At 41.8% G+C, this 12,912-nt stretch overlaps 2 protein-coding genes across 2 annotated transcripts; one reads left to right on the top strand and one right to left on the bottom strand.

The window, feature by feature from the left end:
• The first annotated feature begins 913 nt into the window (after positions 1-913).
• tmem42b (transmembrane protein 42b) lies at positions 914-4,793 on the top strand. The gene is made up of 3 exons (XM_086137056.1): positions 914-1,193; positions 2,207-2,353; positions 2,493-4,793. Exons 1-3 carry the CDS (start codon positions 1,017-1,019, stop codon positions 2,637-2,639), a joined length of 471 nt encoding a protein of 156 aa, XP_085993182.1. The 5' UTR covers positions 914-1,016; the 3' UTR covers positions 2,640-4,793.
• Positions 4,794-4,917: 124 nt separating this feature from the next.
• On the bottom strand, positions 4,918-12,811 carry zdhhc3b (zDHHC palmitoyltransferase 3b). The gene is made up of 7 exons (XM_086137055.1): positions 12,471-12,811; positions 11,577-11,908; positions 10,857-10,981; positions 9,685-9,781; positions 9,301-9,382; positions 8,819-8,949; positions 4,918-8,095 (listed from the first exon to the last, which is right to left on the bottom strand). Exons 2-7 carry the CDS (start codon positions 11,877-11,879, stop codon positions 7,937-7,939), a joined length of 897 nt encoding a protein of 298 aa, XP_085993181.1. The 5' UTR covers positions 11,880-11,908; positions 12,471-12,811; the 3' UTR covers positions 4,918-7,936.
• Positions 12,812-12,912: the final 101 nt, after the last annotated feature.

Raw genomic sequence — 12,912 nt, 5'->3', positions numbered from 1 at the left:
TGCAGAAATCCACAACCAACTCCTTAGTTTCCTAGGGTTGATCTGGAGGAGATTCTGCTGGCACCAGTCCACAAAGTCCTTCGTCATTCCACTGTACTCCCGATCGTCCCCCTCTGTAATGAGGCCAACAATCGCAGTCATCTGAGAACTTCTGAAGGTGGCAGAATGACGAGGGGAAAACTGAATACCTAAAACTAAACTGTTTAAATCGTCGATTAATCTGTTGATTATTTTGTGGATTAATCAAGGAATCCAAGTTTAAAAATCACGTTTTAATTTCCATCCCTTTAACTATAAATGGGACATTTTTTCTAATTGACAGTGCAGAAAATTATGCTTTAGTACTTTAAGCATAATGTTTTATGATTCTGTTACTGGTTTGATCCGTAACATGCCAGAAAATTGGAAAACAACGGTCAACATTTTTCCTAAGTAAAAGCAGATGTTTGCCAATGTCTTATTTTGATGCAACACAACGATAATCAGTCTATGTTCATCGAGGACAAAATATATCAGAGAATATTTCCTGTGGAGGGGCTGAAATTAAATCGATTATGGAAAATAATTATAAATGAATTTGATAGACGATTAGTTGTGTTTTATATAGGCTATGATATAAAATAGTGATTTACAGCTACATGATATGTCATGCGCTGTAAATCCCTATTTTATACAGGCTTGAATTTTTAAAAACTTTTTTGTGAAATATCAGGTCGGTGAAATATGAATTTCACCAATTTCATTGTTTATTTCTTCGTCGGCCGCTGAATTAGGTTAAAAAATGGCAATTAATGTAACGCAAAAAAGACTACAACTCCCATAGTGCAACGCGGGCCAATTAGTCCACACCCCCAACTCCGTCGCTTCTACAGACGTATGCGCTGTGACTGCCCCCAAACGGCCGAGTAGAGAAAGTGCACCACACGCCACCACATCAGAGCGGCTTTTGAGCGGTGAAGCCGGAGAGGTGGAAAGATGGAGTAGCCCATTATGTATCTCAGCTGTCCTCCTTCAAGATGTTCCCCGGAGTTTTCTATGCATTGCTGGCGGGTTTCCTCGCGGCCGTGGCGTCGTCGTCAGCCAAGCTGTCCCTGGGAGCGGACTACCTGAAGGGAGTGTGCGAGACGGGGCTCCGGACGTGGGGAGAGCAGCGGAGATTTCGGCAAGTGGACGAAACTACCGCCTGCGATCGGGTGAGTCATGGAAGCCGGGGGAGCAGTGAAAGGAAAGCTCCCTCAGATTCAGCGACTCACGACGAGGGTGCGCTCGGGTGATGGGTGACATTGCAAAGGCGTGTGCTATCGTGTTGTTTGCAGGTCACAGCGCGGTTTCGTCTCAACGGGGTGTTCGTTCTTTGACCTTCACGCGCCAATAATTGCTTCTACATTTTCTGAACGAAGGCCTGTCAAAAAGCGATAACTCTGATGCCAAGCACCATATAAAATCAATTTGCGCCGTTGTAAAAAAATAAAAATAAATGACCGTTAAACACCACCCTCCCCCCCAAAAAACCACTAGATGTTTTTGCTACGTGTGTTCAAGGAAAAAAATAGCACTGCATTTATAAAAACAAATAGGATGTACACCATGGACTGGTTGCAGCCAATAAGGGCCATTTAGAGAAACAATTCACTTTTTTTTCCATCTTCAATCAACTACCTAACGTGCATGTTTTTGGCTAGTTGATGAAAAGTTGAGAACTCGCAAACAAGTAAATACAAGATGGGTCGTTTACTGAATGAAAATTTGTTGTTTCATGTCCATTCAAAAAGGGGAACACAAGGGCCGGATTCAAACCCTCAACCTCAGAATTGTGAGGTGAATTTACTAACGACTAAGACCAACCTGCCTCGTAAAAAAATATATCTTAAAACAGATGAGACAATGTCAATAAATTTTTAGAGGGTAAGATGAACATCATACTCGCACTCCCAATTTTGTATTCTTCCTCCCATACAAGTGTAAAAATAAGTTAACCACTGCAGTGATAAATACATAAAAAAATCGTCACAAGGATTCAAAGGTTCTGCATGTGGTGCATCTGCGGTTAACCTAATTTACTAACAAAAGTGTAAAATAGGTTAACCAACGTATAGAAACGCATGCCCGAAACGAAAAATGTGGTCAGGTTCACAAGTGTTCGTCTGAACTTGAAGTCACATAGAAACGCGGCCAAATCTCCATTTTTGATGATGTCATATTCCAGCTTCACATCCCTCTGAGGCTGCTGTGTGGCGGACTGCTTTTCACCTGCAATGCTGTGATGTGGACCTTCCTTGCCAAAGCACTCAGGTACTCCTCCTCCTCCACCCAAACCACTGTGACCACCACTGCCTCCAACTTGGTATCTTCCGTGAGTAGCAGCCTATCTCTCGTTCTCCCGCACGCACAAACTCACACCCCTATGCAAATACTCTTGCTTTTACTTGCAGATTGCTTCCTAAAAATATATTTTTAAATGTAGTTTTATCCTTCCTTATTCTCATCTTGAGGCTTTCCTGGGCCAGCTGATCTTCGGTGAGGCCCAAATAACACTGTGGTGGGTCGGGATCTCCCTGACGTTCTCTGGCCTGCTCGTACTGCAGAGGGTTTCGCCGCAGGATCGACAACCCAGCGCAGTCGCCAAGCGAGATGAATGACGCCGTTTCATCTCCACTTAACTGTTCAGCCTGATTTGGTTCTTCTCATTCTTTGAATAGCTTCTAAATCTGATATGTCATCACGCCAAAGAACCATCCTATGTCAGAGAATGTTTTTTTAAATGTGTCTATTTATGAAATCTGTCAACTACAGGGAAACAAACCAAAAGAAAAAGTGATTTTGTTTCAACTCTTGCTAAAACGTAAAAAATATATTCAAAATTAATGTCTGCGCCTTGTTCAACAGGAGGCTAATTAGCATCGTCATTATTGGTCTGAATGGGTACAAGTCAGGCTAGCAGTGACAAGGTACATCTTAATATCTAACAATCAAAGAAAAAATATACTGTATATATATTTATATTACAGTGGAATCCGTAAAGTTGACGCTGATCAGTTTTAAATAAAAAATTCCCATGGAAAGTGCTAGTAAATCAATTCAGTCCAGGGTCAAACAATTGTAAAATATGGACAGTACAAACAATGTAAATAAAATGTGAACACTCTGAACTGTCATACAAGTATAAAGAAATAACTTCATATAGAATCTCTTTGGGAACACTCAGAATTAGCAACCAGAAGCAATGGGAAGGAATGGGGGAAAGCTAGCTAGCTAGCTTGTGAGCTACTTGTTCAATGGAACCATTGAGGCGCAATTTACTTTATTTGCGGAGAGTAAGATGAAGAAATTCTGTTTTTAAAGATATCAATGGCCTGAGGGGCAATGGTTAGCTCAAATATGCATGAAAATGGCAAACAGGAAGAAACAGCTTGTCTGACTCTCATCCAAGTATTTTTTTTTTGATATGTTATAATGTGTTAGAACAACAACTCCTTTGATTAGTTCTTTGGCATCCTGGAGTTTGATGCCGTGAGGTTGCCAGGCAACAAGGGAGCAGTGGGTTTGTCAACATTGGCACAATGTCACCGTGAATTAATTTTGGTTGTATACAGCAGCTATCTGGTTACCAAAGTGTTTCTTTCAAATCACTATGACACTCACTGTAAACATCTGTGCATACTTAAATCTTTAAAGAAAAAAAAAAAGAGGTTCTCTTTTCCCAATAATAGAAATGTAGCTATGAAAGGCCTTGGACTCTTAAATACAAATCGATGCTATTAGCTAAATAGCATCAACATTCTTTCCGGAGGGAAAAAAATGGCTTGCCAATTGTGCTGTAGTTATCTTCAGTATAGCTACTAGTTACGTTTCTCCAGCAGTTTAGACATTAATGAGGCTAATTCACATTACTTCACTGCCATTGGCAATTCTTTTGCTTTTTAAGGGACACGCCTAATAGACACATCTACTGTAGCATATTTTGACTATATTAATAGCGTCTGCTTTCACTGTAGGTTAGATTAACAGTGGTTGGTTTTTATTTTGAGTTGTTTGGGGGGGAGAAAGGTGTGTATAGTTCAGTTCTGCATTTCATTTTCAATGCAACACGGCAATAAAAGTTATTGGTCAACCAACGTACAAAGGCCACGGCGCTTCAAATATATGCCTGGCACTCTTGAGTTGAATAAAGTAACGTCGTTAGTTGAGGAAATGGAGGACATTTACTTTGGGAGTAAATAACCGTCAGCCCACATCAAAGGCTTTCTTTTGGTCTTTCGGTCTCACTTTGCTGTTGATTAGACATATGAATGCATCATGGTAGCGAGAACAACAAGTCACAAACGCTGTCCACCAGACGTGCTTTCAATTGTTGCGTGTATCTTATGTAACATGCATCCCTATTAATGTGACCACAACGTGATCAGAGAGATGATTTATATCTGTAACGAGTCCAAAAAAAATGTTTGATGTGTCACAATATTTGGATTGCGCACTTGAATTTTGGGAACACAAGATACTGTATCGTGTACTTAAGTCTAGAAACTAAGAATTACAGGATCATGGCCGTTTTTTTTGGTTCACTCTTGTGTAATTGATAAGTACTACATCTCCAGTGTCACCAAAAAAATAAATAAAAATGCATAACTGGTCGCCGGGTAGACTTGAGCAAGATTATTGCGATGCTTATTTTTGATGACCGGTTGAAATGATTTCAATGAAATATGTATTTTTTTTTCTCATCTAGAAACAATGTAACTTCATAATAGTGTAATTTAAAAAACAGACAGTAATAATTAAATAGATTGCAGTTTTGGGGTAAGACTAACTTTTTGTACCTCATTCATGATGCTTACTGACTCACCTGTTAAATGCTCTCAAAAGAAATAATGAACGGAGACTTTTGCCAAGTGAAAATACTGGAAGAAATAGACATGATTCATTGTCTCAACAGAACTTTATTCCTCTCTCTCCCTCTTCTTAACTCAAATACATTATAAAAGAAATTCCTGAAATGTACTAAAATAGTATTCATGACGTGCCGTACAAATTATAAACTGCCAGCTGGTGTTATTCTTGTAAGATGGATAGTAGACTGCATATCCATAAGATGTTAAAAAAAATACATTGCAATGATACTGTATTGCATTTTAACGCCCGCCACCCACACACACACACATTGAAACAGAACGCATCACGCAAGTTCAAATCAAATGTTCTACAAACTCCCCTTTGATGGTTGGGTGAATCATCGAGTGAGTGGCCTGCGTGAAATTTTCAGTCGCTCAATTCAAATGGTCTTCAGTTGAAACTCTTTTATGCTTTAAGGCTCTTGAGTTTATACAGGAGCACCTGATTGGTCACATATTGACATCATTTAAGATACCTCCCTCCCCCCGGACTTCTTTACCTTAAACGATAATGCGTTTCCCCCGGTACTAGTTTGGCAGTATCTAAATCAGCATTTCATAACAAATGTACAATATGGCGTCAAAAGTTTGAGGTCACCACAGGGTTTACGATTAAAAAAAAAAAAAAAAAGACAACTAGTATGACTACCATATTTTCCGCACTATAAGGCGCTTCGGCGTATAAGGTGCCCCTTCAATGAATGGCCTGTTTTAAAACTGCTTTCATATACAGGGCGCACCGCATTATAAGGCGCATAGAATAGAAGCCACAATAGTGGCTGCGGTTGCATTATGCCTGCACTAGATGGAGCAACAGCTTTATTTATATCGAGCTTTCACGACCGCTGCAGCTGTAAACAAAGCCCTTTACAGAACATTTAAAATACTACGTTCGAGAAATCCAAATATTGATCCACATAGAAGGCGGATCGATCATAAGGCGCACTGAGAAAATGGAATGCTTTAAGGTGCACTTGATAGTGCGGAAAAGACGGCGAATAGAGTAGAGGCGCGCAGGTCAACTCATGGTAAATGTGCAAGTGCTCCCAATTGGCGTCGATAGCATAAAGGAAATAAATGGAAAAAAAAATTTCAACTAACAGCACCTCATATATAACAAATCTAATGGTGGCTGAAAACTTTTGCGCAGTATTACACATCCGCTCGTGACAACGAGGCTGCGATAGTGTCATCTTAGTAAAAGGTGGACGCTTTTACACCGCTCTTCAACTGAATCACATTAACTGTCAGTTCGACATCCCCTCACAGTTTTCATACCTTCCAAATGGCATCAACGTTCGCGTAACAAAACAACTATCCAGCATGTTTCCAAGTTTTGCAACTTGTTGCACATTGCATACCCCAAACAGTGCATCTGAGCAGTTGATTGACAGCATTTCCTCAAATAGTGGCTTCCGTTCTAAATCGACGCCATATGGCCCATTAACTGCTCAAAAATGAGCGCCGCACCTCAAAATGGCTCCACCCCGCCATGCGCAACAGCAACGGCTGCTTCAGTCACCTTTTCCCGTTCCACAACCCTGTCTCCGTTATTTCAACTTACGTCTACAAAAAAAAAGACCTGGCATGTGGAAAGCTCAAGTTTACACTGGACTTTAAAGAGAAAGTTCAGTTTACAGAGCAAAAAGTGCTAAATGTTTCAACAGTTAGCAGAAATGAAGATTTGGGGAGGGGTGCGGGGGCGTTCTGAAGTCACTTGATAAAAGACGGCAGAATTTTTGGGATGTAATATGTATGCAACTTGTAATGGATAAACTCCAAAACATATAAAGACCTCTATCTACCCTTTCAGTACGAGACAAAAGCTGCCATCTGCTTCCAGACTCAATTCGGGTCCGCCATCTCTCAAGGCAACACTAATATATATTTATAATATTGTACATTACTATCATGATTATTATTATATTGTCGCCCACGACCAGTCGGGAGTTGTACCCTGCCGCTGTAGGCTCCAGCCCACCCGCAACCCGACGGCCAAAACGCTACAGAAAATGGATGGATATTAAATTTGAATACGGCGAACCCGTCGGTTCCATATATAGAGACCACATATAAACACTTTTCTAAAATAGAATTTGACATTTCCTGCTTGCCTTCAAAATATTTCAACAGGTCAAAATAGTTTTCAAGCAGATTGTAACATGTATTTGAACAGAAAAAAAAAAGGGAGTGGAATGTACAGAAAATACTGTAGATGAAACGTATAGGCCTCGAAGAGGCGGGACCGGGGGGGGCTTATGACATCAGCCAGCCTGCATGCGAGTGTCCGGGGAGAGCTGTGGCCGACTGCGGCTTCAGCACGAGTGTGCTTTTCGTGTTTTACTGTTCTGCTGACTGTAAAGTGCTGAGGCAACTGTGGCTCTCCTTTCCCACAGGCAAGGACACATCATAGCAGGGGTGTGGACAGTGAATTGCTATGAGATGGGCAACACCACATACCTTTAAAATATTCTAAGAAAAAAAAAAAAGATACATAAAAAAATATTGTGTGTTCAATAAAACTCCTGTCCTCCGATAAACCTCTTAACTCTAACTCAGCGGTGGAGTAAACGCCCTCAACCACCATATGAGGAAATACAGCATTACAGAAACTGTTTGAAAGAAAAAAATAAAATAAATCACAAGAAATTCACTCCTAAAATCCATTTCCTTAACAGAATGTCAATCTCTGGTCCATGGTTTCACATATGGAGACGATACAAAATGACGTCCAGGTGTGCTTGACGCCTCGGCCCAAAAATCGAAGGCAACTCAGCGGCAGGGTTCAAATGACCAAACGTTACAGGAAGACAAAACGGCCTCGATTTGTAGTGCGCATTGTAAACCAAGGTCAAGATCACACACACACACAACGATTCCTACTTTGTCATTCGAGTCGACCCATTTGCTTTTTGTGAGCATTTTTTTTTTCCTTTTGCAATATAAGTGGTAATCCGCAGCAAGACAGACGCAACATAGTGAAGGAGTTTTATTTATTTTTTCTCCATTAATACGTCGTTTCGTGCCAATGCGCAACGCTCTAACCTTCACACTATGTACTGGTATACGTCCGCTTTGCCGTGATCGGGTGTCGCGAAGGGATTGAGCCAAGCCACCGAGAACGGGTGCCCGAAAACCACCTTCATGTTCATCCATTTGGACTTTTTAAGCCATTTCCTCTCTTCCTTTTTCAGCTGCTCGATACCCTGTGAGGTAAAAAGATGAAACTGTTATTTTGTGGGGGGGGGGGGGGGGGGGGGGTTCCTCCCCCAATGGTGGTAACGAACCGAAACCTAACTTTATTTTTATGATTATATTTTTGGGGCACCCGATTGATCGCCCCCCCCCACCCCCATCGAAAGCAACACATTGACATAATTATTTAGAAAAGTGTCTTCATTTCGACCACAGCTGTTCAAACCGAGGCCTAGGGGCCATTAGTGGCCCGCCACCAATTATTTACATTCAACTTGGCTGGTGTGATATTTCTCATGGATCTAACACCTGCTGTGAATTTTGCTGCTCAGCTCCTTGTTCGAAGCAAAAAGCTGAGCCGGATCTGAAATATTAAACGGTGTATTTTTTTTTTTGTTTTTACTTTTTAACCCTTTCATGCACCCTGTAACCTGATAACATGGATAAGCTGTCCACTGTAATAACCGCTGTCCCTCAAAGGCTTTTAAACTGCTACATATTTTTTTTGAGGAAAAAAAAAAATCATTCAGATGCTCCTTATATATTGATCTCCAAGTCCCATTACATAAACCGTGAGAAAGATGAAAAAGGCCTTAAAGGAAGCGATGACGGGCTGGAATGTAAGCGCGCTGCAGAAGATGCCTCATAACATCAGGCCAGTCCAACACGTGACAATATTATTTTCCGAAACGGGTGACGCAAAGACGCAAGACACGGATGGACTCGATGCTTACCGTTTCATCGGAGCAGATCGAGTGCACCTGTGTCCCAAACATGATCGCTGTGAAGATTAAGAACAGAAGGCCCTCGAAGCACAGGAGGATGAGGAGGATGACTGTTGCAGGTGCAGAGAAAGCGCTGCACTCTGATGAAGGAAGGGAAATTGCGATTGCAATATGTACGAAACGATTGTCAACTTTTGCGATGGTAAAGGTATACGATATCGGCGATAACGCCACCTAAGACATTGTACATTCAAAGAATCTGAGGCTTGAAAATGGCTAGTTGGGGCTAATTTGGACATTTTGACTTACCAATGCCAAGTTATTTTGAGAGGACAGTCAACTGGCTGTTACAAGCTTTACACTGACTACTTTATATTGTAGAAGAGCCATGAAAATATAGTACGGGACAGATTATTTCCAAAAATAATGAGAGGGCTGGACTCGCTTTACAAAGTGCTGACAAAGCATTCGGGAATAAAATGCTCACTTACTTGACCAATCCTCTTCAAAGCAGACAACAAAATGGAACCCCACCATGGCAAGCGCGTGGAACGATATTAACGCAATGTACAGCTAGACATGAAAACACAGACGGACATATTTTGAAATAGGTGAGCAACTCCAACGTGCGTATTTTGTCTAATCACAAAAATGATGGCATTCAACTTGCCCGTCTGTCTACGGTATGTGACACAAGCTCAAGGGGTCAAAGCAATCACTCTCCAAGCTGTGGCATAACAACCAGACACCTGGGGATGTGTTCTTGGAACACAAGATAATTGCTACGTGACCGCGTAACTATAATTTGAAGGACTTTTTAGTCATTGCTATTTGTTTGAATGCAGCTATGGAGGATGTGATTTCGAGAGGCTCACCGTGAAAAGCACAAAGTACTTCTGATTGTTCTCCCCAACACAATTGTTGACCCAGGGACAGTGGTGATCCATCTTTTTGATGCAGCGTTTGCACACACTGCACACACATAGGCAGGAGAAAGAAAAATGGACCCGATAAGGACGACCATCCCGTCTGCGAGGTCACTGAACATTTCTGGAGTCATACAGACTCTGTACAATGTCTTAAAGTGAGTATTGTCTTACCTTGGCATGCATTCGTTACACTTTCTAAAACCAATTTATAGCTTTACATTCTCTTTTATGTTTTTACACAATGCAGTGACATTTGTTCTTTATTAACAAGCACACAATAGAAAAATGGTGGTGTTTTTTGGGCGGGTGTGGAACGCATTAATGGCATTTCAATTCATTTCAATGGGGCGAACTGATTTGACAAGCAAATGATAAAAAAAATGCCTTATTTGGATTCAAAAGATGCTTCCACGGAGGACTACGGAAATGGGAGAATATTTACAGTCGAGAGGGTGAACAGGAAACAAAAAATCATTGATTCGTCTATCAATTGTAGTATCTTGAAACATTATTAAAGCATAACCAAACGTTAGTTTAGTTTTTACACACTTAACAGAAATGCATTCAAGTCAATGCCTGTTCCTCTCTGCAGTTAACTCATTCACTCCCAAAGACGTTTTTAAACGTCTTTTCAGACTTGGTCCAGAATTGGCTGGTACTGAATGAGTTAATGAAGGAAATCAAAGCCGCAACCCTTTGATCTGTAAGTCCTTACTCACTCCTTGACATTTTTCAGTTCCTACAAAGTGTCTAATGTGCGTGCAGGGGCGTTTCAAGTATATCCTTTCTCACAGACTGACACAATGCTCTGCCTCAAAGCGCTCGCTCTACGGTTGAATTATTCACTTTCCATGCCAGAATCCAAAAGGAGTTCTGCCACAGAGGTAGGTCATAATCAAGCTAGGGAAAAATCTACAGGGATCGCAGTGTCCCGAACAACAACAAAAAAATTGGAAACTGCACATCAGGCAGGAGGCAGAGCTGGAACGGCAACTAATGAGGACGTGTGTCCCTTGTGAGGAAGTCACATCAGGGCGTTTTGGGGTTTTTTTTCCTGGCAGGTTTGCACGGATTTATAATTTATCATACATTGTCTCCATGCCCGCCAGCCAGCGTACCTGCAGTGATGAGCTCGGTCAGGCTTGATGCTGCAGCATTTGGGACACTTGTAGACCACCTGTCCTGGTTTGAGCTGGAGGCTCTCAATGAATTCTTTGGTCGCGTTTCCTTTTGGCACAGCGCCCTGGAGACAGAAAAAAAAATTAATCTTTTTTTTTTTTAATAAGACTTTAATAGGGCTGGAAAACTTGACTAATTTTCTTTTGCTGTTTTGCATCTTTTACTTCTGAGGGTTTCATTATGTCTTTTTTTATGTTACCATTTCCGTATCACAAATTCATTAGCACTTGCTATTCGATACAGTTGTGTCTTTGCGCATGTAAAGAATGAAGAGATTGTTGTCTATTTTTCCAGTCACTGTGCTCGAACAGCGAAAAGTGCACGGCAGATTCAACGATGCAAAATGAATGGAAGCAGCGGTCAGTCACAATTCATCACTCTGATTGGCTGTTAGCTTGTGAATCAGACACAGACATGATAAACGTAAACAAACGACAAAGACAAAGCCAGTCAACCAAGCATCGCTGAATGTGAAGATTTGTTGCCGTGTGTTGAGCAAAGTTGGTATTCTACTGCATCGCAATGTTTGATTTTGATTAATCGTTCAGGCGTGGACTTTTATGGTGCTTTGGATAAATGCAATAACAGACAATAGTAGAGACCCAACAAAGACATTCCATGTGATGGTTTACTAATATGAATGGTGGTCATCAACTAACCGGGTCAGTGCACATGGCCCTGGCGTGCGAGGCAAGGGCGAGGAAGGCCAAGCTGTTGAAGAGCACACCGTTGAGGAGGCTGTAGGCCACGTTCTTGGCGGGCCACAGCATCACGAACATCACCACGAATTCCGCGTAGAAGACCAGCAACCAGGTGATGACGGCGCACACGATTCCACAGCCGTCACGGATGAACCACATGGTGTCGGAGGTGCCGCGGGGAGGGGGAGGGGCGCAGTGTTCGGGCCTCAGGTAGCCAGCCTGACGCTCGATGTCCCGAGTGCGGCGAGCTGGGCTCTTCATTCTACAGCAGCCGTGGCTTCAACCGCATGCTGAAAGGCACAATTCAGAGATGAGTTAGCATTCAGGATCCATTTCCACGATCAGAGAAACATTTCACACTTTGTACCAACTGATTTAAAGGTGTGATGTTTTCTTCTCGTGCGTCAGTGACAAGCTGAGATGCAAACACTGTAAAAGTGTCAATGCAACTGTTCCAATAGTGCTGCGCACCAACAGCCACAACAGTTTCATTGTTACTTCTCATTACTCCTAAGGAATTAATGCTGTAAAAATCCAATGAATGTCTACAAAAACACGTTAAAGAACGCCTATTAGTTCAAACATGACTCTTTTTTCGTATCTCAGCACTTCAGCTTGTACGTCCATCATGTGTCCTTCAGCTGCGCTGTCCTCTTGACAAATTCATTCATTTCTGACCTCTGGATGCCCTGAATGAATTTAATTGCATTCTAAATATTTTATGCTTGCTTTTTCACATCAAACACGACACTAGGAAGTAAACATGCAACTACAAATGAAAGCAGAGTCGCGGTGAGCAAAAGACACATAAATGCAACACACTAAGTTAAAAAAAATTTTTAAACATCTTACCTCTCTATTTCTCTTGGCGCTTTGGCAAAAACGTCACCAAGTAGTTTCTATTCTTTCGAAGTTAAATCACTCCAGTATCGTGAAAAGAGTCTCCTCCACCGTTCCCCGCCTTTAGCGCGGACCCAGCTAACGTCACCGGTCTCTGGGCAATGGCTGTCCACTCAACTCCGGTCACACTTTCGTCACGGTTGCAGTTTCAGTGCGATGTTAATGAACTTGTTCATCAAGTAAAAGCATTACGGCTGTCGAATTTTGTAGCTACCCCGGTACTTCCCTCCCCGGCGAGTCCTGAAATATCCCCAGTTCTTGGGACAAAAAAAAACAGGGCTAACCAGGAAGTATGTGATACTGGGAGTCATGTGGATTGTACCACCTTCACTGTACCCTCGACTATGTCTGTCAGGATTAACTTTCGCCCATAAACTGGTTGGTTGTGCTTTCG

This window comes from Hippocampus guttulatus, chromosome 18, assembly GCF_054856545.1.
Source record: "Hippocampus guttulatus isolate MCC_2025c chromosome 18, RoL_Hgut_1.0, whole genome shotgun sequence".
NCBI lineage: Eukaryota > Metazoa > Chordata > Actinopteri > Syngnathiformes > Syngnathidae > Hippocampus > Hippocampus guttulatus.
Note: the sequence above shows the minus strand (reverse complement) of the source record. Positions and strands in the feature narration are given on the sequence as shown.

Bases quoted from the DNA above. Each gene is read 5' to 3' on its own strand.
- tmem42b (XM_086137056.1), top strand. From the start codon at position 1,017: ATGTTCCCCGGAGTTTTCTATGCATTGCTGGCGGGTTTCCTCGCGGCC. The intron at 1,194-2,206 runs GTGAGTCATGGA...GTCATATTCCAG, and splicing joins AAACTACCGCCTGCGATCGG to CTTCACATCCCTCTGAGGCT. The intron at 2,354-2,492 runs GTGAGTAGCAGC...TCTCATCTTGAG, and splicing joins CCTCCAACTTGGTATCTTCC to GCTTTCCTGGGCCAGCTGAT.
- zdhhc3b (XM_086137055.1), bottom strand. From the start codon at position 11,879: ATGAAGAGCCCAGCTCGCCGCACTCGGGACATCGAGCGTCAGGCTGGC. The intron at 8,950-9,300 runs GTAAGTGAGCAT...TTCCTTCATCAG, and splicing joins CTTTGAAGAGGATTGGTCAA to AGTGCAGCGCTTTCTCTGCA. The intron at 8,096-8,818 runs GTAAGCATCGAG...TTTACCTCACAG, and splicing joins CGATCTGCTCCGATGAAACG to GGTATCGAGCAGCTGAAAAA.